This window comes from Mytilus edulis, chromosome 7 (genome assembly GCF_963676685.1).
Source record: "Mytilus edulis chromosome 7, xbMytEdul2.2, whole genome shotgun sequence".
Taxonomy (NCBI): domain Eukaryota; kingdom Metazoa; phylum Mollusca; class Bivalvia; order Mytilida; family Mytilidae; genus Mytilus; species Mytilus edulis.
The window spans coordinates 85,312,665-85,338,276 of NC_092350.1; the positions used below are offsets into that span (position 1 = coordinate 85,312,665).

Sequence of the window (25,612 nt, forward strand, 5' to 3'; positions counted from 1 at the left end):
TTACAGTATCAGATAGATATACAATAATGTATACATTACCTGGGCATGCTACTCCACATGTAATTTCTGCCTGAAAAGTTATCAGAATATAAGTTAATTGAAAACAAATTAAAAAAACAGTTTGCTTGAAATACGTCCACATACTTTTTTTTAGCATTTGATGAACGATTGCTATTGTTCTAGTTTTGGTATCTTGTGCTAAGTGTTATTATCATATTTTCACTATTATGTTTTTGTTTTTTATGTAATCAGTTTTCTGATAAGTTTCCGAAAATGTCTGCAAGTTTTGTTCTTAAAATGTTGTGTTTACATTTAATTATCAAACTGTATAACAAAGATTAAAATTTGCTTTTTATCATTTCATAATTGATATATATTGATACCTAAATATTTATCGTTTTACAATGCTTTTTTTGTCATTTTGTAGACTACATGAATGTAATAGAAGCTGCATTTAAGGAAATGCTACACAAAATAAATTATTAAATAATAAAATATCAGTTAAACTATATTTGTTTTATATACAACATAACTATATTTTTGTCCTTTACTGGTATTTACCTTTTGTAAGGCCCAGGAAGATAAGATCTCATTGGTGTGCTCAATTCTGTGTTCTGGACATATCCATGAACCATCTTGTTCTTGATGTTCTGACATTGGCAGAAGACAAGGATTTTCCGGTGAACTGCAACACAAACTCAGATTAAAAGAGCCTTCATTTATAACAGATCCTGTACTGCTTGTCTTGACGTAAAGCTGACTAATTTTCTCGAGTGCAATAGCTGAACATTCCCTAATACACGATGCTAGATCTCTCATTATAAGTTTTCTATTCGTTAGGTGAACAAGACGAACAACAATCATCTCATCATCACAGTTAACGCACATATCTAGAGATGGGTCTATATTAAAAACCGCTGACCTATGGAACAGCATTTCATCGTTTTGCTGTCCGTATGTTTTCACTGCAAATATGCTCAAGCAGTAACTGATGAATCTAAAGGACAACGCTGGGGGAATCATTGACGAAGGTGAGCTGAATGCTATTGCGATATTTCTCTGAACGAAATTAGTGGATTTAAGATACCCAGTTGTATCATTGGTTCTAACCATGCTAGCAACGTAGTAGAATTCAGCTGGTATACGTTTGTGTGTCTTGTCATATCGCCTTGGTTCAACCAGTATATCAAGATGTGTCATGACTCCCAGTAAATAATCTTTATGTTTTTGAAAAGACTTGTATTTTTTCTTCTGCCAGATATCGGCTACTGACTTTTTTGCTATTACACCCTTCTGACTCATTAATTCCCATGATACCTGTCTAAGTGTGTCATCTTCACAGAATCTTCCATCAGTAACGATTGACTTAAAGGCATCAATCAGGTGCGTCGGTGAAAGAATGATGTGTTGATCCAAGCCTGATTCATCAAAATACAAGATTCGTCCTACAGAATGCTGAAACTTGAGAAATACTTTCAATTCTTCATCTGTCAGTGGTCGAACGGGCTGAGCAGAATTTATCTTCATCATATGGTCCATGGTTATTAAAGGAATGTTGCGGTTTAGAAGTGAGTCAAATTCGAGTTCGAGAGGAATAAAACATTTTGGAAGTTCTTGACCCCATGTTGGTTGCTCTATGGCTTGTTTGATAATGTTCTTTTTAATCTTCGCCATTTCTGGATCAGATTTGTCCCTTGCATTTACAAAAATTTGGTCTTTAATGACTAAATGGGACAGCAAGGGACTTCCAGAAAACATCTCTTCTATAGCATGGAATAATTGTTGACGTCTGGGTTCAACTTCCATCTGTAAATAAACATCTCATCTTGAATCTTGTGAATTAGCTTTTGCTTGTATAAATACTATTATTCAAGTGCTTGTCCTCCCCCAAAAAGTGTATATAAATGGCAGAGGCAGAAGTGATAACTTGTCAGTTTCTTTTACTTTTTACTTAATGAAATTTGTGATGCATGATTTTACCTTTTTCATGTAAACACATTTTCAAATATTGTTCCACATTTTGCCTGTCTGTCAAAAGTCTTACAAAATGACAAGAAAGAGCAATAAGTAGTTTCCTGACGGAAAAGAAAATGATACTAGCTTCTAGCAAATACTATCTATCACTATAGTTTCGTATTTAACAAAATGAGATATAAGGCAAACATATGCGTTTGAGACAGCAAATCAACAACACAGATAAAATCATGTCATTTAACATCTAAACTAAAAAAATAGATTTCTGTTAACAAACTTACAGCTCTCAATTTATCCTTGTGAGTTAGAACAATCATGATTTTAGGAAATCCTGGTCCACTTCCTTTACAGTATGTGACTATGGTGTTTATCCAAAATCTGAGGTAGTCTAAAAGAAAGATGTTGTATAAATAACAACAATTAGTGAAAGAATGTCCATGTATTTTTATCTTTTATGGATAATTATTTAGGCAGTCTAACATTTCTAAAAAAAAAATGAAAAGTAAAAAGGATGATATTTTGTTTAAGTTAAAGTCTTGTTTTTTTGCATTGCTCTCCTGCATATCTCAAATTGACCACAAATACAATTATTAAACTTGTACCAAGTCAGGAATATGACAGTTGTTTTATATTCATTTGATGTGTTTGATCTTTTGATTTTGTCAATCGTAAAGGGACTTTCTGTTTTGATTTTTCTTTGTAGTTCAGTATATTTGTTGTTTTACTTTTTCTTAGAATTACCCCAAAAAAATAAATAATAAAATTAATCCATTCAATTAATTGAATTTGTCAAAACTATTGATCGTCAGTAGTAATTATAAGTAATGACTGGCAGAAACTAGTAATTTATTTCTGAGAAACTCGTTCAACTTTTAAGTAGTCTATTTCAGTAATTTTGAGTAATCAATATTAATAATTTCTAGTAATACGCAAATCAGTAATTACGAGTAATAGTCTTTGTAATTTCAAGTATTATAAGTAGCTGCAAGTCTCACAAGTAATTCAAAGAAATAACCCAAGTAAACTTTTACATATTAGTCAAACCATGTATCTTCACTGCCTTCAACAATGAGCAAAACATATACTACATAGTTAGCTATGAAAGGCCCTAAAACGACAAACGGCCTGATTTATGTACAAAATATTTAACGAAAAACAGATGTGATATACAGCGACAAACGACAACCACTTGTTGATAGTCCTAAATATAAATCTGTACTACAAGTATCATATAAACTTAACATGATCCAACATTGTCCAAGAAAATGCGGTAAAAGTCAGATAAACCTAGCTAGAAATACATGCACACCTTACAATCATTCTATACACCGAATGTAGTTGACGTATTGCTGATAGTATATATACAAGAAATATACCAAACCCTTGAAATTTTATACTGACCTATGAACCATGAAAATGAGGTCAAGGTCAGATGAACCCTACCAGACAGACATGTAAACCTTACAATCATTAAATGCATCACATATATACATTTGTAGTTGACATATTGCATAAAGTAACTACGAATCAAAATTAACCAGGAAAACTTAACATGCAAATGATGTCAAGGTCAGATGATACATGCCAGGCAGACATATACACATAGAAATCATTCCATACACAAATATAGTTGACCTATTGCTTATACTTGTTATAGTTGAAGAAAAGCAGAACAAAGCACAAACACTTAACATTGAGCAATGAACCATGAAAAAGAGGTCAAGGTGAAATAAAACGTACCTGCCTGAAATGTACATCGTAAAATATTTCCATACACCAAATATAGTTGACTTATTGTGTACAGTATTAGAAAACAGACCAAAACACCAAAACAATAACTTTAACAACTGACCCATGAACATGAGGTCAAGGTCAGATGACACCAGTCAGTTGGATATGAACACCTTACAATCATTCCATACACCAAATATAGTAGACCTATTGCTAAAAGTATCTGAGACAAGGACTTGACCACGAAAAGATAACCTTGTTCACTGATCCATGAAATGAGGACAAGGTCAAGTGAAAACTGTCTGACAGCCACGATGACCTTGCAAGTTACACACATAAAAAATATAGTTATCCTATTACAATGTACTTATAATAAGAAAGAAATTTAAGTTACAAAAAAGCTGAACTTTTTTTCATGTATTCACTGAACCATAAAAATGAGGTCAATGACAATAAACAGATGACGACAAAAACTTTATAACGTAAGGCATTTATATACAAAGTATGAAGCATTCTGGTCTTCTACCTTCTTAAATATTAAGCTTTTGAAAAGTAAGTTAACACCGCTGTCAGATCACTATCCCTCTATCTTGCTTTCGGCGACAGAAGTCGCAGGCTAAACCAAAACAGTTGAAAACGGCTTAACTCATTAGATCGATACAAATCACACAAAAACCCTTACAAAAACACAAAATACTCAAGAACAGATCTGAAAGTATTCGCAGTTACTGAAAGCTAGTTGCAAACCAATGATAACGAAACAACAAATCATGTATCTAAAACTAAAATATCAATTACTACACATCTAACATCAAATGGATTTCGTGTAAAGACGTCAGAGAAAAATATGACCTTGCACAATGTCAAAGGTATTGACGATTATAGGACCATGAATGGGTATAAAATGATAATGAGTTTTGCTTTACTTAAATGATTTTAAAATCAATATTTCTACTGGAAAACAATGTTCAAAGATCTATTTTCAGTGTTGAATTAATAACCCTCTAGGATAATTTTATTTAAAGAATTGTATCTAAATTTACAGGTCTGGTAATCAACATCACTGTTAAAATGAGGACGGCTATCCTGTTGGCGATTAAAGAACCAGCTCACATACTCCTTGGCCCCATATTGTCACTGGGCAAACACAATCTCATCAGCTTTCAAAGTTCAAAGACTCCTAACTCTTTTAAAAGTTAACCTATAAAAACTTCTTGTGGATATGCACATTTACATATTATGTCCTAATTATCTATAAAAAAGTTTCATGAAAATCAGTTGTGTCATTTGACAAATTGATGCAGAAGTATATTTTGACCAAAAGTTCAAAGGGGCATTCCTCCTCTTTAAAAAACGTAATCATAACTTCCTCTCGATATGCACATCTACATATTAAGTCCTAACTATCTACAAAATTTACTATAATAAAGTTGTGTGGGTTCAGAGGAGTTGCAATCACAAACTGTTGTAGTAGTATAATTAGGCCAAAATTATCAGTTTAAAAGGCATAACTCTAAGAAATAAATGCTTCGCTGAGCGCAGCCTGATACGATCGCAAAGGTCGAACCCTGAACAGTTGGGGCAAGTTTGGACACAGTATTCAAGCTTGATACTGTTAGAATATGGATTGTGATAAAAAATTTGAAATACTTTAGGTTTCTGACACAAATTGAATGTGGTCAACGATCTTAAAAAATTAAAATGGGACATTCAATTTACAAAGAATGGTCTGATATCCAAAATCTAACAACATGGGAAGATTTAGCATACATGTATAAAAACACCATACATTTTATTTTAGTTGATATTAAACATAATATGGACTAATCTGAAAACAGGGCCTAAAATATAAAAACTAGAGGCTCTAAAGAGCCTGTGTCCCTCACCTTGGTCTATGTGCATATTAAACAAAGGACACAGATGGGTTGACATTCATGACAAAATTGTGTTTTGGTGATGGTGGTGTGTTTGTAGATCTGAACATTCTTGCTACTTACAATTAGCTCTATCTATAATAAACTTGGCCAAGTAGTTACAGTGGAAAATAGTTTGTAAAAATTTACCAAAATTTACAATATTTATGAAAATTGTTAAAAATTTACTATAAAGGGCAACAACTCCTTAAAGGGTCAATTGACCATTTTGATCATGTTGACTTATTTGTAGGTCTTACTATACTGTACATTATTGCTGTTTTTAGTTTATCTCTATCTATAATAATATTCAAGATATGTAAATAACAAAAAGCTGCAATTTTTTTTTTAAATTACCAATTCATGGGCAGCCACCCATCAACGGGTTGCCTGATAGGTCTGAAAATTTCACGGCAGACAGATCTTGACCTAATGAACAATTTTATCCACGTCAGATTTGCTCTAAATGCTTTGGTTTCAGAAATATGAGCCACAAATTGCATTTTACCCTATGCACTATTTTCAGCCATGTCGGCAATCTTGGTTCGCAGTCGGGGTCATCGGACACATTTTTTAAAACTAGATACCCTACTGATGATTGTGGACAAGTTTCGTTAAATTTGTCTTTATAGTTTCAGAGGAAAAGATTTTTTTTAAAGATTACAAAAATTTACGAAAAATTGTTAAAAATTGACTATAAAGGGCATTAACTCCTTAAGGGATCAACTGACCATTTTGGTCATGCATACTTATTTGTAGATCCTACTTTGCTGAACATTATTGCTTTTTTGCAGTTTATCACTATCTATAATAATATTCAAGACAATAACCAAAAACGGCAAAATTTCCTTAAAATTACCAATTCAGGGGCAGCAACCCAACAACGGGTTGTCTGATTCATCTTAAAATTTCAGGGCAGATAGATCTTACTTGATAAACAATTTTCCCTGTCAGATTTGCTCTATATGCTTTGGTTGCAGAGATATAAGCCAAAATCTACATTTTACCATATGTACTATTTTTAGCCAGGTCGGCCATCTTGGTTCGCGGGCTGGGTCACTGGACACATTTTAAACAAGATACCTAATGATGATTGTGGACAAGTTTGGTTAAATTTGTCTTAGTAGTTTCAGAGGAGCAGACTTTTCTAAAAGATCACAAAAATTAACCAAAAAGTGTTAAAAATTGACTATAAAGGACAATAACTCTGTAAGGGGTCAACTGGTCAGTTTGGTAAAAATTTACGGACGCCGGACGACAGACCACGGACGCCAAGTGATGAGAAAAGCTCACTTGACCCTTTGGGCCAGGTAAGCTAAAAAGTAAATGCACTATAAGATTCAGCATATCATACAGCCGCAATAATTCAGTTTTTGAAAGTTTAATTTTGGACCCTTTTGACCTCAATGTAAAAAAAAATGGGGTCTAATGTTCAAAATAGTAATATAAGATTAGAAGCCTAAAACATTAAAGACTGTAAATCAATCCCATTGAAATTAGGTAAAAATTTGTATTTTTTTCAATTGACGATTTCTTGCTATTGCGCAATACTGTGATATTTATATGCAATAATGTGCTACTGTGCATTACTGTGCTGTTGCGCGAAACTGTGCTATTGCGCAATACTATTGCTATTGCCCAATTCTGTGCTATTGTGCAACACTGTGCTATTGCGCAATACCGTACAATTGAAGAGTTCTTGCTACTGCATAATATTGTGCTATTGTGCAAATATAAACCCCGCCAAAAAATGGAACCCCCCCAAAAAAAACTTTTAATCCCCCCTGGGGTAATTATCCCTAAACTCAATCACAGCTTCCCTTTAAGGTATGGAACCTTTTAGTACAATTTTAGAAAGATCCATTCACTTTAACACACGCTATTGTCTGGAAACTAGAAACATGCTTGATTTGGCACCTTTGTTGCCCCTTATTCATAAACGGTATGGACGATTACCCCAAACTCTATCCCAGACTTCCCTTTGTGATATACTGTGAAAGTACTTTTATTCGTGGGGTACCAATTTTCGTTTTTTTTCGTGGATGACTTTATCCACGAATTTAAGTGTCCAACGAAATAAAACAACTATTGTCCAAATCAAGACATGGAAAGATCCGCATCGGTAGGTTTGACTACTGATATGATCTAGACACTATATTGAATAAAGCCAAATCTGAGAATAATTTAATAGCAGTCACAGAACTGCAACTGCATGCAGGATTATACCCATTTGCTCTTTAATAACCTAAACTGTACAACTTTTGATGTTTTAATTCTCATAAAAATATTTTTGATCGATGAAAGTTAGATTTCCTATGCTAGTATGATAAAGTGTTCATTTGATATCCTCATAGTTATCGTACTTATGGGAAATAATAATTTTATGCTGGGCTTGATTTTGATAAGAATTATTTGACAATTCAAAATACGTTAATAGCATTTGTTTATGTTACTGTTTTCTTTAGGTGACATGTTTATGGCCTAATTAACACCTTTGATGGTCTTTAATCTGTTGATCACTTTATCATGGGTTAATTAGTGATATCACTACGATTTTGGGTCAATGTTTACTTTGCAATTTCCTTCAGTCCAGAATATTTGTAACCTTCGTTTCTAAAGGCTTTAATTTTTCAATTGTTTTTTTTTTAGAAAACTAAAATCCACGAATTTAAATACCTACGAACATGTAAATATTGCTCAAACCACGAAAATTGATACCCACGAATTAAAGTACTTCCACAGTAGGATATTTTACAATGTCAGAGAGATCCATACACTCACACACAAGTTATTGTCTAGAAGCTACAAAAATACTTGTTTTGGTCCATTTGTGTGCCCCTAATTCCTAAACTCTTCGGGCAAATATCCCCAAAATCGAACCCAACCTTTCTTTTGTGGTTTTGAACCATCTGGTAAAATGTCATAGAGATCCATATACTAAAACAAAAGTGATTGTCCGGAAACCAAATGTGTCTTCGGACGACGCAGTCGACGACATGATAGCATTATACGAATGCAAACATTTTTTGGCAGTCGTATAAAAAAAATAATCGTAATTTTCTGTCGATATGCACATCTACATAGTATGTCCTTATCATCTATAAAGTTTCATGAATTATGTTGTGTGGTTTCAGAGGAGTTGCGATGACAAGAACAAAACTGAAGGACAAACCGACTGACGGAATGATGGACTGACAGACGGACAGACGGGTCAAAATCATTATAACATACATGGGATATAGGTACAGAAAACTTCCAAATAAATTTTTTGCATCTTTGGAAGAATACTTCTTTTCGAATCTTATAATCCATACGCTTTCAAATTTATCCTCGAGCGTTCCTGATGACGGTTAATTTAGAAAAGCGCATCGGACACATACATTTTATAAAGTGTTGTTATATTTTTTGCAGCAATAGGTAGTTACCGCTGTCCTTGAGTGTTTTAATCAGCCCATTTGTCAGTTATTCGGTACTGACATGATTCAGAACAAAGCTTTCTAAAATTGTCCGCTTGAAGATTTTTAAAGCATTAAGAAGCTACTTCAGGCGAAGTCAAAAGCAGGTTTTTTATTTGCTATTTATCTAGGTCCTATTTCGTCAAACAGCTCTCAAATCTTTGGCTTAAATATTCAAATATTCGGCCTTGGGGGTTCCAGTTGAAGGTAAATTCGGAAAAATGCTTCGGACACATGAAGTTTATAAAACTGGTAGACTATCTGTCACCAAGGGTATCATCAGCTTGATAGCCAGTACTTATATACCGACATGATTAAATCAAACCTTTCCTAAATTGTCAATTTATAAATTGTGAAATTATGGAGACGTTAAGTTTCAACTCCCTCAGACAACATTGAACTCAGGTGGATTCAGCTATTTTTTTAGGTCCTTTTTTGGTCATACAACTCGGTTCCTATAAATGTTTTACTTTAAAATTATCAGCGTTAGGCGTGCTTAATAAAGGTGAATTTAGAAAAGCACTTCGAACAAAAAACAATTATTAAGTTTTAATTTTTTGTCCTATCATATTGTCCTTTAGACCAAGGGGATATGCTGTCTGTATTCACCTTTCAAGATTTTAGTCAATTTCTATTCTCATTTGCTGTTATGTTCAAAATTCGATTTCTCCCAAACCACTCTTTGGTTCTGCATTTTTTATTCATTTCAAATAGTATAAAAACAGTGGCCAGACGTCTTTTCTTTATCCACTTCAGAATTGTTCAAATATTCAAATTCTAATCGGAACATGCTATATGAGGTCCTTCAATTTTCTTAAAACAGCTTATCAAAGTTTGAATGAAAGCTCGACTCTGAAGTGCTGCATTTTTAAATCTTAGTCTCAACTCTAATTATACTAGTTTTTCAAGCTGGGATTTATAATCTTTTTTTTGTTTTAGTAATAAATGGTATGCAATTATGAAAAGTGTCTACATTAGTTATAAAGAGATGCACCATGAGTGCATAAAATACCCGTCGCTTTTTCAACAGACCAAGTTCCATAACTCCTCAATGTCATATCAGAAATTTATAAAAAAAAAAAAAGCGAGTTATTTTAATAGATATAAAGCAGCCACCAAATTTCCATAAAAACTGCTCGAAGGACTGTTGAGTTGTTGTCTGAAATCTGGAAAATCCCCCATTTTTTATAACAAAATTCCATAACTCGGAAACGTAAAATCCTAAATTTATAAATTCGAAAGTCAACTTAAGTGAATAGATATAAGTAAAGGTAACAGTAGTTGACCGCTGTTCAAACGTCATAATTTGATTAAGCATAACCAATCACCAAAGTTTCATGTAAAATGCTCAAAGCAAAAATCGGAAAATCAAAATTCAAAATTTATAAAAATCTAAAGGGGCTTACGTCAATAGATATAAACAAACATTTTCGTGCAAATTAGTGGAAGCGTTTTTGAGTTATTGTCTGACATACGATCAGACGGACGAACAGACTGACTGACAGAGGGATGACCAGACAACGGTATACCATAATAAGTCCCGTAAAAGAGCGTATAAAAACCAGAAATTTTAAGTATTTTTTTAATGTACTTCAACCTTTAGTTATTACTTAACTTGATTTGAAAGATCAGTTAATTATTTTCAAGTAATTCACTACACATCATGCACATAATAAGTATACTCATAAGTAATATATTTTCTCAAAATAATTCAAGAAAAAATAACTATGTGATGTGTTAAAGGAGTACTTTTTTTAATAAATGTTCATACAAATACAATATCAAATGTACATTTTGAAAATGTTAACAATGTAATACTCAATATTAATTGCATTTCAAAGGGACAAGATTTACGTAAAATAAGTTGAATGGCAGCGATTTTTAAATTAGTCCGAGCCATTTACTGATATAAACCTTTAATATTAATTTCAAAAATCTGACTGGAAATGCACGATTGGGATTTCCTAGAAAAATAGTTACCAAATGAATAAATGTCATAACAAACATGACAGAATGTAAACTTGACAGCATTTTCAATGCAATTTTTTAAAAGATTTATACATGCAATAGTACATTATTATATTGGACATACTTAATCGGCACAATTTTTCGAATTATTTATAGATAGTGCCGATATATTTTATGCATTGGAGTACTTGCTGATATAAATCATTGATATTAACTTCAAAAAAATATCTGACTAGAAATATGGGCTTGAGATTCAGAATGTTGACATTTCCATGCAATTTTTCAGAAGATTTATACATTCAATGGCCATAACTATACTGAATAAACTTAATCGGCATTGTATTCGAATGCTTCCGAGATATTGCCAATATACATTTCATAAATATATGGGCAAGAGTTGTATGCATTGGATTACTTACACTATCGATCTGACAGACAGAGTAACAGAGCGTTGACTGGTATTTCTATGTTTCGTCTGCTCAGGGACAATAATATATAATTACTGTATTTTGTATAGGTTAATTTGAATTTACTGACTTTTGAAAACTGATATTTACTGAGGTCAGCGGACAACGGACTCGTTTTCAAAAGTCAATTAAACCGAAATTTTTACCGAAACAAAAGACAGTAATTGTTTTATTCCATATTCAAAGAGAGTACCGAGAGAAATGCAAGTTATGCCAATTATTGACTAAAACCAATGCAACAGTACACCAAATGAGTTAAACATAATTATAGACATAACCCGTTTCTTATTATTCTTTGATATAAAAAAACGTAACCTGATGATAGCGTTTCTTTGTTTAAGTTGAATATGACGTCATAACTCAAATAACGTGACGACTAAAATCCCTAACAAGAGAACCACAGGGTGCACACACTGAAATGTCTCGTCTTCTGTACAAATCATTGATATTATGTTGATAGTCCTAAGTATAAAGCTTTATTACAACTGTCACATAAACTTAACATTAACCAAAATAGCTAAACAAAGACCAATTAACCATGCAAATGAGGTCAAGTTCAGATGAACCATGCCAGGCAGACATGTACAGCTAACAAAGCTTTCATACAACAAATATAGTTGACCTATTACTTATAGTTTAAGAAAAATAGACCAAAACACAAAAACATTAACACTGTGCAATGAACCGTGCAATTGAGGTCATGGTCAAATAAACCTGCCGGACTGACATATAGATCGTAATATATTTTCATACACCAAATATAGCTGACTTTTGGCATATAATATTAGATAAAAAGACCAAAACTTAAAAACTTAACTTTGACCACTGACCCATGAAAATGAGGTCAAGGTCAGATGACACCTGCCAGTTGGACATGTACACCTTCCAGTCCTTTCATACACCAAATATACTAGCCCTATTGCTTATAGTATCTGAGATATGGACTTGACCACAAAACTTAACCTTGTTCACTGATCCATGAAATGAGGTTGAGGTTAAGTGAAAACTGTCTGACGGGCATGAAGACCTTGCAAGGTACGCACATACCAAATATAGTTATCCTATTACTTATAATAAGAGAGAATTCAACATTACAAAAATTCTGAACTTTTTTTTCAAGTGGTCACTGAACCACGAAAATGAGGTCAAGGACATTGGACATGTGACTGACGGAAACTTCGCAACATGAGGCATATACAAAGTATGAAGCAATTTGCAGCAAAAGTTGCAGGCTCGAAAAAAATCGGAAACGTTACGGTATTTCTGTTTCTTTTTTAACAGATTTGAAAATTAAAATATGTTTGTATTAAAATGAAATATATACAGACCTCGTCCCCTTTCACGGGTCATACCTGCCTCATATTAAGCTTTGTGTATAAGTTTCATAACAATTGGTTGAGGCCAAAAAATTTAAGAGAACGGAAACAAATTTTGTGGACCTACGAACAGAAGGACAAAGGTAAAACATAATGCCCCTCCGCAACGTCGAGGACTTAATGTTTTTTTTATCGAAAGCGATAAAGTAGCTGATATACATGACAAAAGAGAAATTACCCAAGAATACATGGAATCACTTAATGACTTCCACACAAATATGAACACACACACACAAACACATCCATATGTACAATGCATATATGTAGGAGTGTCAAGAAAGGGGTTCAATGTTGATAGGTACACATGTATAAGGGTAATAGACATTAGAACATTCTTTGCAAATCAATAGTACATTTATAAACAATTAATATACATAAGTGGGGGATGTGGTGGGGGAGTACACACACTAAATGTGTAAGGGTAATAGCAACTGAGATATTTCTTACAAATCGCTATTACCTCGAGCTGTTTTAGGTCCACTTTTTCCAGGCAGATACTGTTCAAACACACAGGGATCATCAAGGTTTCTACTACCATCCAACACTAGCAAGTAAATAGCTCGATATGTCAAAAACGTTTGGTGGGTACTATAGAATACATCTTGCCCTCCGAAGTCCCAAATGATGACTGGAGCTATTTTCCTGTGATGTAGCTTCTTCTTTCCAGCTTTAACAGTTTCGTCCCAAAATCTTTCTTTTGTCATCACCACCTTTATTTCATCAACATCTCTTTGGACACCAAATAGCTTCTTTAACTTTCCAATGATACCAGGGTTTCGTACTACTTCTGTAGTAGAAGTTGTTTCTGGTGATTTGGTTTCAGTTTCTAAATGACACTCTGGAAAAATTACATAAGCTATACAACTGAGACAAGTAGTAATAAACAGGTTTCTTTAATTTTTATCCGATTTTCTTGATATGTTGATTATTTGTATTAAATAAATGTGTCGTTCTTTGATCTCAGTTCTTCCTTAATTTAAAATCAATTTTGCCTTACAATTTTCTTGCTTTCCTCTGCATTTCCTATTGTGACGTCATGACGAAAGCCGACCATGATTGATGAAGTTATGTAGAAAGAACACATCTTTTTGCAGAAGATTGGGATAAAGGATTACATTTCTCTGCATATCGTAAAAAAAAACCATTAGAGAAACATATTCTACTTCTAAATATCGTGCTATATGATATGTATCCACCCTCAAGTTTAGTCTTAAATGCGAGCCTTGCGTGTTAAATTTGGACATTTCATTGTCTCCAGTGCAAAAAATATCATACTTCACTCGAAGCAGTAGAACAATATACATGTTTTAGTTATAAAATATGGTATACAACGAATCGAATCAATTAACAACGAAAACCTTATTCACATGAAACATCATAATGTGGAATTCAAAACTGACAATGTTTTAAATGTACCTAATATTTGTTCTTGTTTGTATCAATCTTCACCCTGACATACCTATATTCTTGAAATTTCTTGTTAAAACATCGTTTGATATCAATATGAGAAGTATTTTCCCCATTACATTGCTATAAGTAACAATGGTCTACCAATGTAATAAATATTACTGACACAAGACGACGGGCGTATAAAAATCCAACCTTTGAATTACTTCATATATATATTTAAATAAGTTAAATTTTACCTCTTTAGACATATATACCAACTTAAAAACAGTCCAAATTTTTAAAAAATCTAAAAACTTATAGTTATATAGTTATTATGCAACAGAGTTAAGAGCCCCAAGAAATTATTTTTTGTTGAAAGCAGACAAAGTTTAATGTTGGGCCCTTTAAACCTTAATATGATATGGACTATTTTAAAAGCAAGGCCCAAAATTAAACATCTAAATAATAATTATAATAATAATCTTTATTTCAAGAGGGTATGCACAATTGGTACAGACACTATTCTCCTTTGAGGCCCTCACATGTGTAAATATAGTAAGATTTGGCATAATCATACCATTACAATTAGTAGTTTAATCGGATTTAAATCTTAAGGTCATTTTGCTTTCAATTATTTAAACCTCCCCTGTAGTGGTAGTAGATAGTATAATCATAATTTTAGGTAACAGGTGAATATACTATTGGTATCGGTATCGGACTCGACCCAGAACTTCTTAATTATTGGCAATATTAATTACGTGGAAAACAAAAGGGCCTGGATTGGTTTAATTTTTAATATACACCTTTGTACTATATTAGTTATATATAAAGTTGAATTCTTTGATTCGTCTTTTTTACGTGATGACGGCTGACAAATTGGACCTCGTAATTTTAGTATTATAGATGTTTCTGTTTAAACTTTCCTTTCGTTTCATATACTATTTAAACTGTAGAAAGTCACCAATGAGAGATTTTTATTTTTACAGCATGGACAAATTATTCAAATGTTAGATTAAATTACCATTATATATACCTGGTGTAGTTTTAGAAAGGACTGGCAAGGAACTAACAAATCTCTTTCCGCGTGGTACGTTTATTTCTTTGTCAGATCCCTTTGACAGAACAGGGAGAGGTTCGTTTGCTGCTATGATTTCAGGCTGCGTTTCTTCAATTGATTGATTGTCAGTAACGGGTTGCTCAGTATCCTCTACGTAACTTCTGGCTTGAGATTTGTCAAGATGGATAGGTAACAAATAATTATCTGCATGAATGAAAAATAATGTTTGTCATCATATTAAGACATAAATCATAAGATTTTTGAATGCGACAGAATACTGCATTGCACATGTTGTAAGGTTTAAGAAAGTTATGACCATTAAATTAGACTTTCAATCAAGCCTTGATTGTTTGAGGCTTGTGTGTAGTACCACAGCACATTCGCACTGGTTTATAAATACTTAAAGTGCAGTTCACTCACGGAAACATCTTTGAAATTATAAAGGTCGTTTTTTTTATTTCAAGCTGACTGATATCTTTAATTAAACAAAACATGTTTTTGATTTTTTTCATCGATCTTTTTTTTTCTGACAGACATGACAGAAAGCTTTTTTGAGTGAGCCAACGACTAAACGTTTAGAGAGAAAATGTATAGCAGATAATGTTAAGTATTATATTTCCCGTTCCTTTGGCAGTATGACTTAAGAAAAAAGTGGTAAAATCTATTTGTCAAGTACACGATCTCTCGTATCGTACAATACAATGTCTTCGAAAGACTCTTCGCCAGAACGCTTGCCTTGATTGCATTTAGCTTTGGTAAAACAAATATAGATATGAATACGATCATCATAGATACCAGGATTGAAATTTCATATTTGCACCACACAACCTTTTCGTCTACAACAGAATAATTAGTGATGTTTTCCATCCAAACTTTGAAAAGTTCAGTTTGATATGAGCCGGTCAAGTACTTATTCTTATACTGGGGTTGTTTTCCAGTTGCTATTTTCCTTTAATTTTAAAATTCCAAAATGAACTGTTTGTAATGATGACAAAATAGTACGACATGATGTTTGAGGGCAATAGACTTTCAGGAAATGTTTCAGTCATATATAACCGGAACTTCAGACTTAGTCATTTACATCAGCAGCCCCCACAAATATAAAAAAATATGCAAGAAATGCTAAATATTATTTGTTAAACAGATATCCAAAAATATATTAGTCTTGTAGAATTGTGCCTTCTTCATTTATATAACTTCTTTGCAGTGGAATATTGTGTACTCAAAGATTCTAGTCATTTAAGGGAAACACGTTTATTAATACATTATTCTGCAATTGCCATAACTTTTTATACCACATATCCTAATGAGACAATGATCATGTATTTTTGTATAGATAGATATATCACATTCTCAAGATTTGAATTCAATACCAACCATATGATGATGAATTAAATAACGGAATAACAGTAACAGTTTGCATGGCTAGATAAGATCGTAAAATATTAAACTCAATGTGCACACTACACATTTGACCAAAATGTGATCTGACAGCAAAGGTATGAAAAACATAATTGTTTATGCAGCCTGTCGAATATCATAAGATGTCTGTTATGGATTCCTCAGACACATTCAAATCTATGTTCAGCAGGTGCATGTGTCAATATTTTTTATTGAAAGTCCAGCTGGACGTTATGAACTGGGCTCCTGTTATTAAGATATGCGTGCAGGATTACAGCCCATTTCACTGAAGTTCTTCTGGTTTGTCTGTTATAAGAAATTCAAAGATAACTCGGAATTGATATTGATTGACATTACAGTTATCTGAACTGCTCTTTTTTGTATGAAAATTCTTCGATCAAATTTATTAAGTGTGTCTTTCTTTTGTATTTGTATTTAATATATACGTTATTTTAACTGTTCTAGTCTACATATCAATCCATAATTCAATTACTGTAAAATGGGTGAAAATCGCAATTGAATGAATCTTGATTCTTAAAGGCTTACTTGGATAAGTACAATCTTCTGTTTCTTTCGAAGGGACAGATAATTCTGGTGTTGGAACCACAGCACCATTCAATATATCCGGTGTTGCATTCTCAGACACTGATGAAAGACTTTCCGATATTAACGAGCGTTGAGCTTGTCCATCAGGAACAACTTCATCTTTAGATGACGACTGATATTTCTCTTTGTGCTTTGTCAAAGTATCTCTACTTTGAGGTAAAGATCTACTGATAGCTACTTCTGATAATGTAAAATCTAAAAATATATTGATAAACTTATTTTTAGTTTTTATCCAATGTTGTGCTGTTACACCATTGTACAAAATTAAAAAAAAGGTTTAACAGTTCTAACAATCATAAACATAATTAATCCAGCCACTTGCTAAATGGGACTGTCCCAAGTCAGAATCCTGTAACTCAGGAGTTGTCGTCGGTTGACCCCTGCAAAATGCTGTCCTGAAAATATCTTGTCTTTCAGGATATCCCAGGAAATCCTGGGATATCCTGAAAAATCCCAGCACTGGTAATTGTGTAAATCCTGAAATTTCATGTGTCCCAGGAAGTCCCATGAAGTCCTGAAATCTGTTGTCCTGATATTTCAGGAATTTCCAAGACTTTAAATTTCTTTAATGCGGGGTTCACACATTGCCGATTATTGCTCCCGTTTGAGATCAGACAGCGATATGACACGAAAAGTGAAAAAGTCGGATTAGTATCCTCAATTATCTGGAATGTCCTAGTATTGTCTGAACGCAGTCGTTTTAGTTCGTAACAGATTCTTAATGGTCGGGAAGGGTCCGAATAGTTCGGCAAAGCACCCCGACAGTTAGGTGTGTCCCGTAACATTCGGGGAAACTCAGCCGATTTTGTCTAGTCGGATTACAGTCGTGACAGCTTCTGGTGTATCGGATCGAGTCTTAAGAATGTTCTGTGTATTCGGGACGGTGTCCTGTGGAACGGGACTGATCTGGAGAAATTTGCTATTACTGTTTTTCTGCCGATTGAGTCCAGATTGCATCCAGATCTTGTCGATTGCGAACCTTTTTTGCCGAAACCGTTCCGAAACAGTCCCGTTATTAATTCTAAATTCGTCAATATTACCCACGACAGAGTCCCGACAATTACAGAATACAATACGACTGAGACCAGACAAAGCCGTTTGCAATACGATAGAGCGGACTGAGATAGGATTATGTTCCGACAGTACCTGATCATCACGAGTATGCCGACAGTTTTCGAACGGATTACTTCCATCAGCGTCGGTTCACTGTCTTGTCACTATCTGATGTCTGTCGGATTACATTCGGTAGAATCGGGATGCAGTCATGACAGACTCGGTCGAATTTTACCTGGCGAAAGATACAAATCGGATTAGAAGCGGATTTAGAACGAGAATATCGGGATAAATTTGCTTGGAAACGGTTGAATATCGACGCTTCCTGAACAATATCTGATTGTTGTCGTGATTAAAAAAAAAAATTGCCAATTTTAATTTAAGTTTGAATTTCCATCCATGATTCATAGGATCTTGATCAGACTTTCAATTAATTTTAATCCGGAATGGTCCTGTCAAGGACTGCAGTAAAAATCGTGAATGTTTGACCCCAGCTTAAGGAATTTTTGGGGTATTTCAGGACTTACAATATTTGATGAACACAATTTTATCCTGATTTTTCAAGAACTCATAAGACTATTAACAGGAATTTCTGAGATATTTCAAGACTTCAAATATATGAGTTTCTTTTCAAAACTTAGTCTTTTTGTGCAATTTGAATTCCACTTAAGTATATTTACAATTCCATTTAAGTTCCAAGAAGTGTTTGTGCACAGTAAAACTTTTATAATGATCATACTTTTTTTTTAGGAAACTCAATTTTGGGAAAATGCAAAACTCACATATCACAAATCATGTCACATGCCCCAAGCCAAAATATGAGTAACAACACAACATGATTTTTTTTTAATTAAACATTATTATTTTCAAAGCTCATGATCATACAACCATAGATGTAATAACCAAGATAATAGATTAACTGTAAACAGGTTAAATGTATATAATTTCAAGTATCTAAATGAACAAACAAATAATTCTCATGCTTTAATTCTTTCTCTTTGACATGTGAGCCAGAGTGAATAAAATGTATAAATGTGCCATCTGGATTCCATTTATTTTAGTGTAGACACTGGACATGAAGTGTGAGGCCACATGCAGGGGATCACATATGGCTAAATTATACATTTTCTGCAATTACTATTTTAACCTTAAACATTAAGATTGTAAATAAACAATAAATGGATATTTATTTTATCATAATACACATATCAAATATTCAAGATAATTTAATTTATTCAACCAGGGAACCTTTCAAAGAAAATTGAAATTTAAGTACCTTAAATAACCTCTGACACAATTAGAATTTGAACTTGGACAACAAGCAAAGATGTCTTATATCCTAAACACAACATGCATAAAGTGAATGCAGATATAAAATGAAATTAACTTATTTTCAACAGTTCTATATTTTGACATTATATTAATAGTGCAGATATTTTCTTCTGGTGACATGACTGTTCGATTTCAAGGAGCATTAATTTGATGATTACAAGCATTTTGGAAAATATCTTTTGGTAAGTACAGATACATTAGTGATTCCACCATTTTGAAAATGTGCATATGACAATAAGAGTAAAGAAAACAGTTATAGAATGTTTACATAAGATTAACTTTCATCACGATCATGAGGAATTAGCAATACATTGTTATCATATCACATTTAATGACAAAATATTTTAATATTATAGGTATGCTTTTAATAATAATATACAAAAAACTTAAACAGAAAACTTGGTCCTTAATGGCAGGGTACATTTATACACAAAATATATATATGTATGTACTCATTTAAATAAAGAAAAAAAACCATGTTGACTTAAGGATGTCTGCTGCTCAGTTTCATAATAAATAACTTTCCATAAAACTAGTATATATTGATAAGGGATCAATTGAAGAAGCAAAATATCCAAAAAAAATTAGGGGTCAATGTGCTTGTTTTTGAGATACTAGCCGCAGAAATTTTGGCGGGAAAATGTTCTCTCGTGACTTTTAATAGCTTTATCATTGACCATGCAGTTAAAGTTCTCAAAAACCTAAAAAGATAAATAAAGTTTATAAAACTTGTACAAATTGCTTATAAATATACATGGAAAAGATTTATAAAAAGAAATATGGGGGTTCATGGGCAAATTGTTTTAAGGCATTTAAATGAATAAAACCAGAGGATTTCGAAAATCTGGCAAACACTCCAAAAGATGACATTGACAAGCAAACATCCTTAAGCTGGGGTCACACATTCACGATTTTTACTGCCGTCCTTGACAGGACCATTCCCGATTAAAATTTGTCAAAAGTCTGATCAAGATCCTGTGAATCGTGGATGGAAATTCGATTTGTATCTTTCGCCAGGTAAAATTCGACCGAGTCTGTCACGACTGCGTCCCGATTCTACCGAATGTAATCCGACAGAGATCAGATAGTGTCAAGACAGTGAACCGACGCTGACGGAAGTTATCCGTTTGAAAACTGTCGGCATAATCGGGATGATCAGGTACTGTCGGAACGTAATCCTATCACGGTCCGCTCTATCGCATTGCAAACGGCTTTGTCTGGTGTCAGTCGTATTGTATTCTGTTATTGTCGGGACTTCTCCAGATCATTCCCGTTCCACAGGACACCGTCCCGAATACACAGAACATTGTTAGGAATTCGATCCGATACAGCAGAATCTGTCACGACATAGGCACGATTGTAATCCGACTAGACAAAATCGGCTGAGTTTCCCCGAATGTTACGGGACGCACCTAACTGTCGGGGTGCTTTGCCGATCTATTCGGACCCTTCCCGACCAGTAGGAATCTGTTACGAACTAAAACGACTGCGTTCAGACAATAATAGGACATTCCAGATAATTGAGGATACTAATCCGACTTTTTCACTTTTCGTGTCGTATCGCTGTCTGATCTCAAACGGGAGCAATAATCGGCAATGTGTGAACCCCGCATTAAACAAATCTGACATACTAATGCATGAGATTTGGTATTTATATTTTTTTATCAAACTTTTGTTTTGTTTCAGATTTACTGATAAAGACCATGCAGCTCTGATTTATTAATAAACTATAGTGAAGGCAAAGATACATTTATGTGACCAGCTTAAACTGTCAAGACAAGAGGGCTTTTGGGAAAATTGGAGAGAAATGCAGATGATAACAATAAACAAAACAGTGACTGTACTATAGAAAATAAATTTGTTTTCAAGTGATTTGATTTTGAAAATGCCCGAAGAATGAATACTGTCTTTTCATAGATATTAATGGATAAAAGTCCATGTTATCCGCATGGCTTTTTTTTTATTTTTTGGTATGTCTTGAAATATCCCAGGACATCCCAGGAGTTCTCAGGACAATATTCAAATAATTTACAGGTTAACAAGTCCTGAACAGTTTTTGAAATCCTGGGACTTCTCAGGACAATCCTGAGATATTTCAGGTTTACTAGTCCTGAAAAGTCCTGAAACCCTGGGACTTCTCAGGACAACCCTGGGATATTTTAGGTTTACTAGTCCTGAAAAAGTCCTGAAATGTCCCAATTGGTCCTATGCTTTTAGGATCAGGATTTCCTGGGAAATCGTTTTTTTTTTTTAAATAAAACTGAAACTTCCACTGTTAAGATACGATTCTCTGGCATAGAACAGACATATTTTTGGTGAAGATGCTTCATATTAAATACAAGATTCTATGACTTAGAACAGAAATGTTTTCTGAAAGGAAACGATTTTATTGCATGGAGCAAAAATGCTTTATGTCACAATACGTTTCTCTGACATAGAACAACGATTTTATGTCAAGACACGATTATGTGGCATCAAACAGAACTGTTTCTGTCAAGATACGATCGTATGGCGTAGAACAGACATGTTTCTGTCAATATGCTTCATGTTAAAGATATAATTTACATTTTTCTGTATACTCTATATTATATATGTATGTTTTCACCAATTGTTAAACCTCATTTAGGGTTAATATTAGAACAACCAGATAATTCAATGGATTTTGCGACAACAGAAATTGAAGGCATATAGCAACAAATTAAAATGGACCGCTGTATAGGTTATATTCACATTAGAAATAAGTATGTTAACAGTTTACCATTGATGTATTTCTTGTTGAAATTTGATTTATAATGTATATACTTTATATATTAAGATTACCTTGTTTTCCATGCATCCATTCTTCGGCCTCACGGTCAATAAATGACAAACCATTGTATAAATCAATCCCATCAGTTGATAATCTCCTTATGGTTGGACCTTTGCCCACAAGATATCTTGCAATTGTAGTTTTACCGGTGCCTTGTTCACCTGCTAACATAACTCGAGCTTCATAATGGCAGTATCCTTCTTCCTCTAATAAACTTGCAAATACACCAGCTGATCTTTTGTCAAACTGATTAACCTCCAGGGGTAAACCTAGAAAACGTCGCTTTATTTGAAAGTATTTCAATTAAAGAAACTTAAATAAGAAACAGGAGATGACGTCCTCATAACAGAAACACACTAAGTAAACAGGAGACTTCAAAAGTCCTGTTTCCCTCGCCTAGATATGTGTGCTTTGTTCATTGTTGAAAGCCGTACGGTTACCTATAGTTGTTAATGTCTGTGTCATTCTTCTTGTGGACAGTTGTCTCATCTCAATCATACCACATCTTCTTTTTTTTTAATATTTTACCATAACAGACTAAAATATAATGTATGATTTAAATCTCCTGTTGGTTGACCTTGTATCGCTGATAATGTCTTCCAATTTTATAAATCCCGGTATCAACTACAGTTTTAGCCAACACCTAAAAAGGGGTAACTTGTCATGAAGGAAACTAACTCAAATGAGGGGGTCCCTAACAATTTTAGCTTTGCTAATCTTCTTATAGAATGTGTCTTGCTTGTTATTTTTGCTTACTTATTTATATATCAAAACAAAAACAAAAAAGTATTAACAAAAATGAACAAAATTGGTATAAATTACATTTAAGAGCAAAAACTCTTCTGAGGAGTCATCTGACAGTTTTCGTGTAAATGAACAGTAGCCATATCTTGACATTCTGCATCTGTCAGATTTTCTGTAGCAATAGAGGTTTCACGATAATGCACACAACTTTCATATATTTTTGGTCATGTAAGTTCATGTTGTTAAGCAGACGGAATCTACAGACATTATTAATTTACAATAGATACCCACTCATGATTTTGAACAATTCTTTTTTTTTCCAAATGAACAGGTAGTTTCACGGGAGACGATGTGTACAAAATAAATATAGCAACACGCAAGGGGATGACAGACGCAAATCAAAAAAAATAGTTGAATTGAACCTTTAAGTCATATAAGCTGAATATCATTTAACAGGCTGTCAGAGAGACATCACACCGGATTTTCCTGCAGAGGTCGAACCCTGAACAGTTGATAAAAGTATGGACACAACATGTAAGCTTAAAAACAAGTCTGAATTAGGATTGTGATTGAATATTTAATACAGCATGGAATTGTGACACAAAATAAATGTATTCAAAGAATATTAAAAAAAGAGACATTGCTAGAATCAGCATATAAAAGAACCCCAAGAATTCTATTTCTTATTAAATACTTCTTAGTTAAACGATTTCTGTTCAAAAGTATATAACTTAAAATTTATTTTCATGAACCAATAGTGTAAATCTAAAATTAGCTATGATTTAACCATAGAATCTTACATTAGATATAATGTAATTAAAAATGATGTTACATTTATTTTTAAATTATAATCAAACATAATTTATAGTTTGCAAATAATTCTGTCACTCCAATTATAATTGACAATTATCAGATGGTCACATTATATTATCTTGATAAAAGGTGTAATCACACTTTATATATCATGTATATATAGCTGATAGTTCCCAATATTTATTTTTTTTATTTGTAACAAACTAATATAGATCTGCAACTTATCTTTACTTCAGCTTTTTAAGTTATAAAAAAAGATTATTATGTAATGAATTTGTAAACAGGATCAAATAAAAATTAAAATTAACACACACACACAAACAAATATTTCTATATATAGCAATAATTCATTTATACAGAAAAACAAACACACCTTCCACAAAATTCTTCAATCAATTTACCATAGAAAAGAAGAAAAAAAATCTTCAAACAATTTACCAAAAAAAGAACAAAATCCAAATGTGTATTTAACATTAATACAATGTCTGTCAAAAATCTATAAAACTTATCTGTAATTATCTATACAACTCCCATATTATGGATATAGCTTTTTATCATCAACACTAAGAAAACAGAAAATTTTCAAATAAAACTGTGACTCCAATTATAATTGTGAGATAAGACATAAGACATATGCTATTTATTAAACTTATAACAGGTGAACGGTATTTATAAAGTGTAATCAAACTTTGTGCATATAATTGGAAATTTCTGTTCAAAGGGAAGTAACTCAATCTAAAAAAAGGACCACTTATGGATATTAAAAAGGGTGATAACTCAATAACGAAATTAGTTAAAATCGTAAAAATTGAAATTAAACTTAACTGGCAATATTCATTTGTTAACATAATGAAGTCATAACTAGAATGCAAAATCGCATGTTGTTTACCTTGTATTATGTCATAATTAAAAGACATGATAAAGATACCAAAGGCCAAGTTCGGATGGATATCTAGAGTAGATTGAATTGACATGGTCATATATAACACCTGTTATGATTGGATAAAGCTTTTCCGCCATTAACACTCGAGGAACCCTGGTTGTGGCAGGGTTCACAGAGATCGACTCGATATCCCGGATGTTATGACGTTAACCCAATCAAATTTGAATGTAAACATATTCAGAGTAGGGGCCTTGTACTTCCGGTAATCTAGAGACCTTACTCTTCAAAATTATTTACCGTTCATATGGAACTCTAGTCAGAACTCTAGTTCCATCCGAACTTGGCCAAAGATATGTTCAAACTCATTTGTCGAAAAACGAAGTGAAAATGCAAGACGTTCCCAAAAGACAAACTACATTATGCAGTATTCAAAATGCATAACACTTAATAGCATGATAATATGACTAAAAAAGAATACTGTTACTCATGATCATGAAGTCAGAACTAAAATGAATCACATCGTGATATTTACCCTGATTATAATGTCATAACTAAAGTGCATAATATCATATAACTTTTTCAACAGAAATTATATTTTAGAAGAAATAACATTTTAGGCAAAATAGAATGAATGATGTAAT

The 25,612-nt window shown here is 33.0% G+C and overlaps 1 protein-coding gene across 1 annotated transcript in view; it reads right to left on the reverse strand.

Moving 5' to 3' along the window:
• The window catches only part of LOC139483466 (uncharacterized), a 65,251-nt gene that overhangs the window by 19,364 nt on the left and 20,275 nt on the right, over positions 1-25,612 (reverse strand). Inside the window, exons 7-13 of the mRNA XM_071267487.1 lie at positions 22,543-22,800; positions 17,278-17,532; positions 15,307-15,534; positions 13,345-13,722; positions 2,256-2,362; positions 562-1,806; positions 40-70 (exon numbers count right to left, since the gene is read on the reverse strand). Coding sequence (XP_071123588.1) covers positions 40-70; positions 562-1,806; positions 2,256-2,362; positions 13,345-13,722; positions 15,307-15,534; positions 17,278-17,532; positions 22,543-22,800 — 2,502 coding nt within the window. The remainder of the gene's footprint in view (positions 1-39; positions 71-561; positions 1,807-2,255; positions 2,363-13,344; positions 13,723-15,306; positions 15,535-17,277; positions 17,533-22,542; positions 22,801-25,612) is intronic.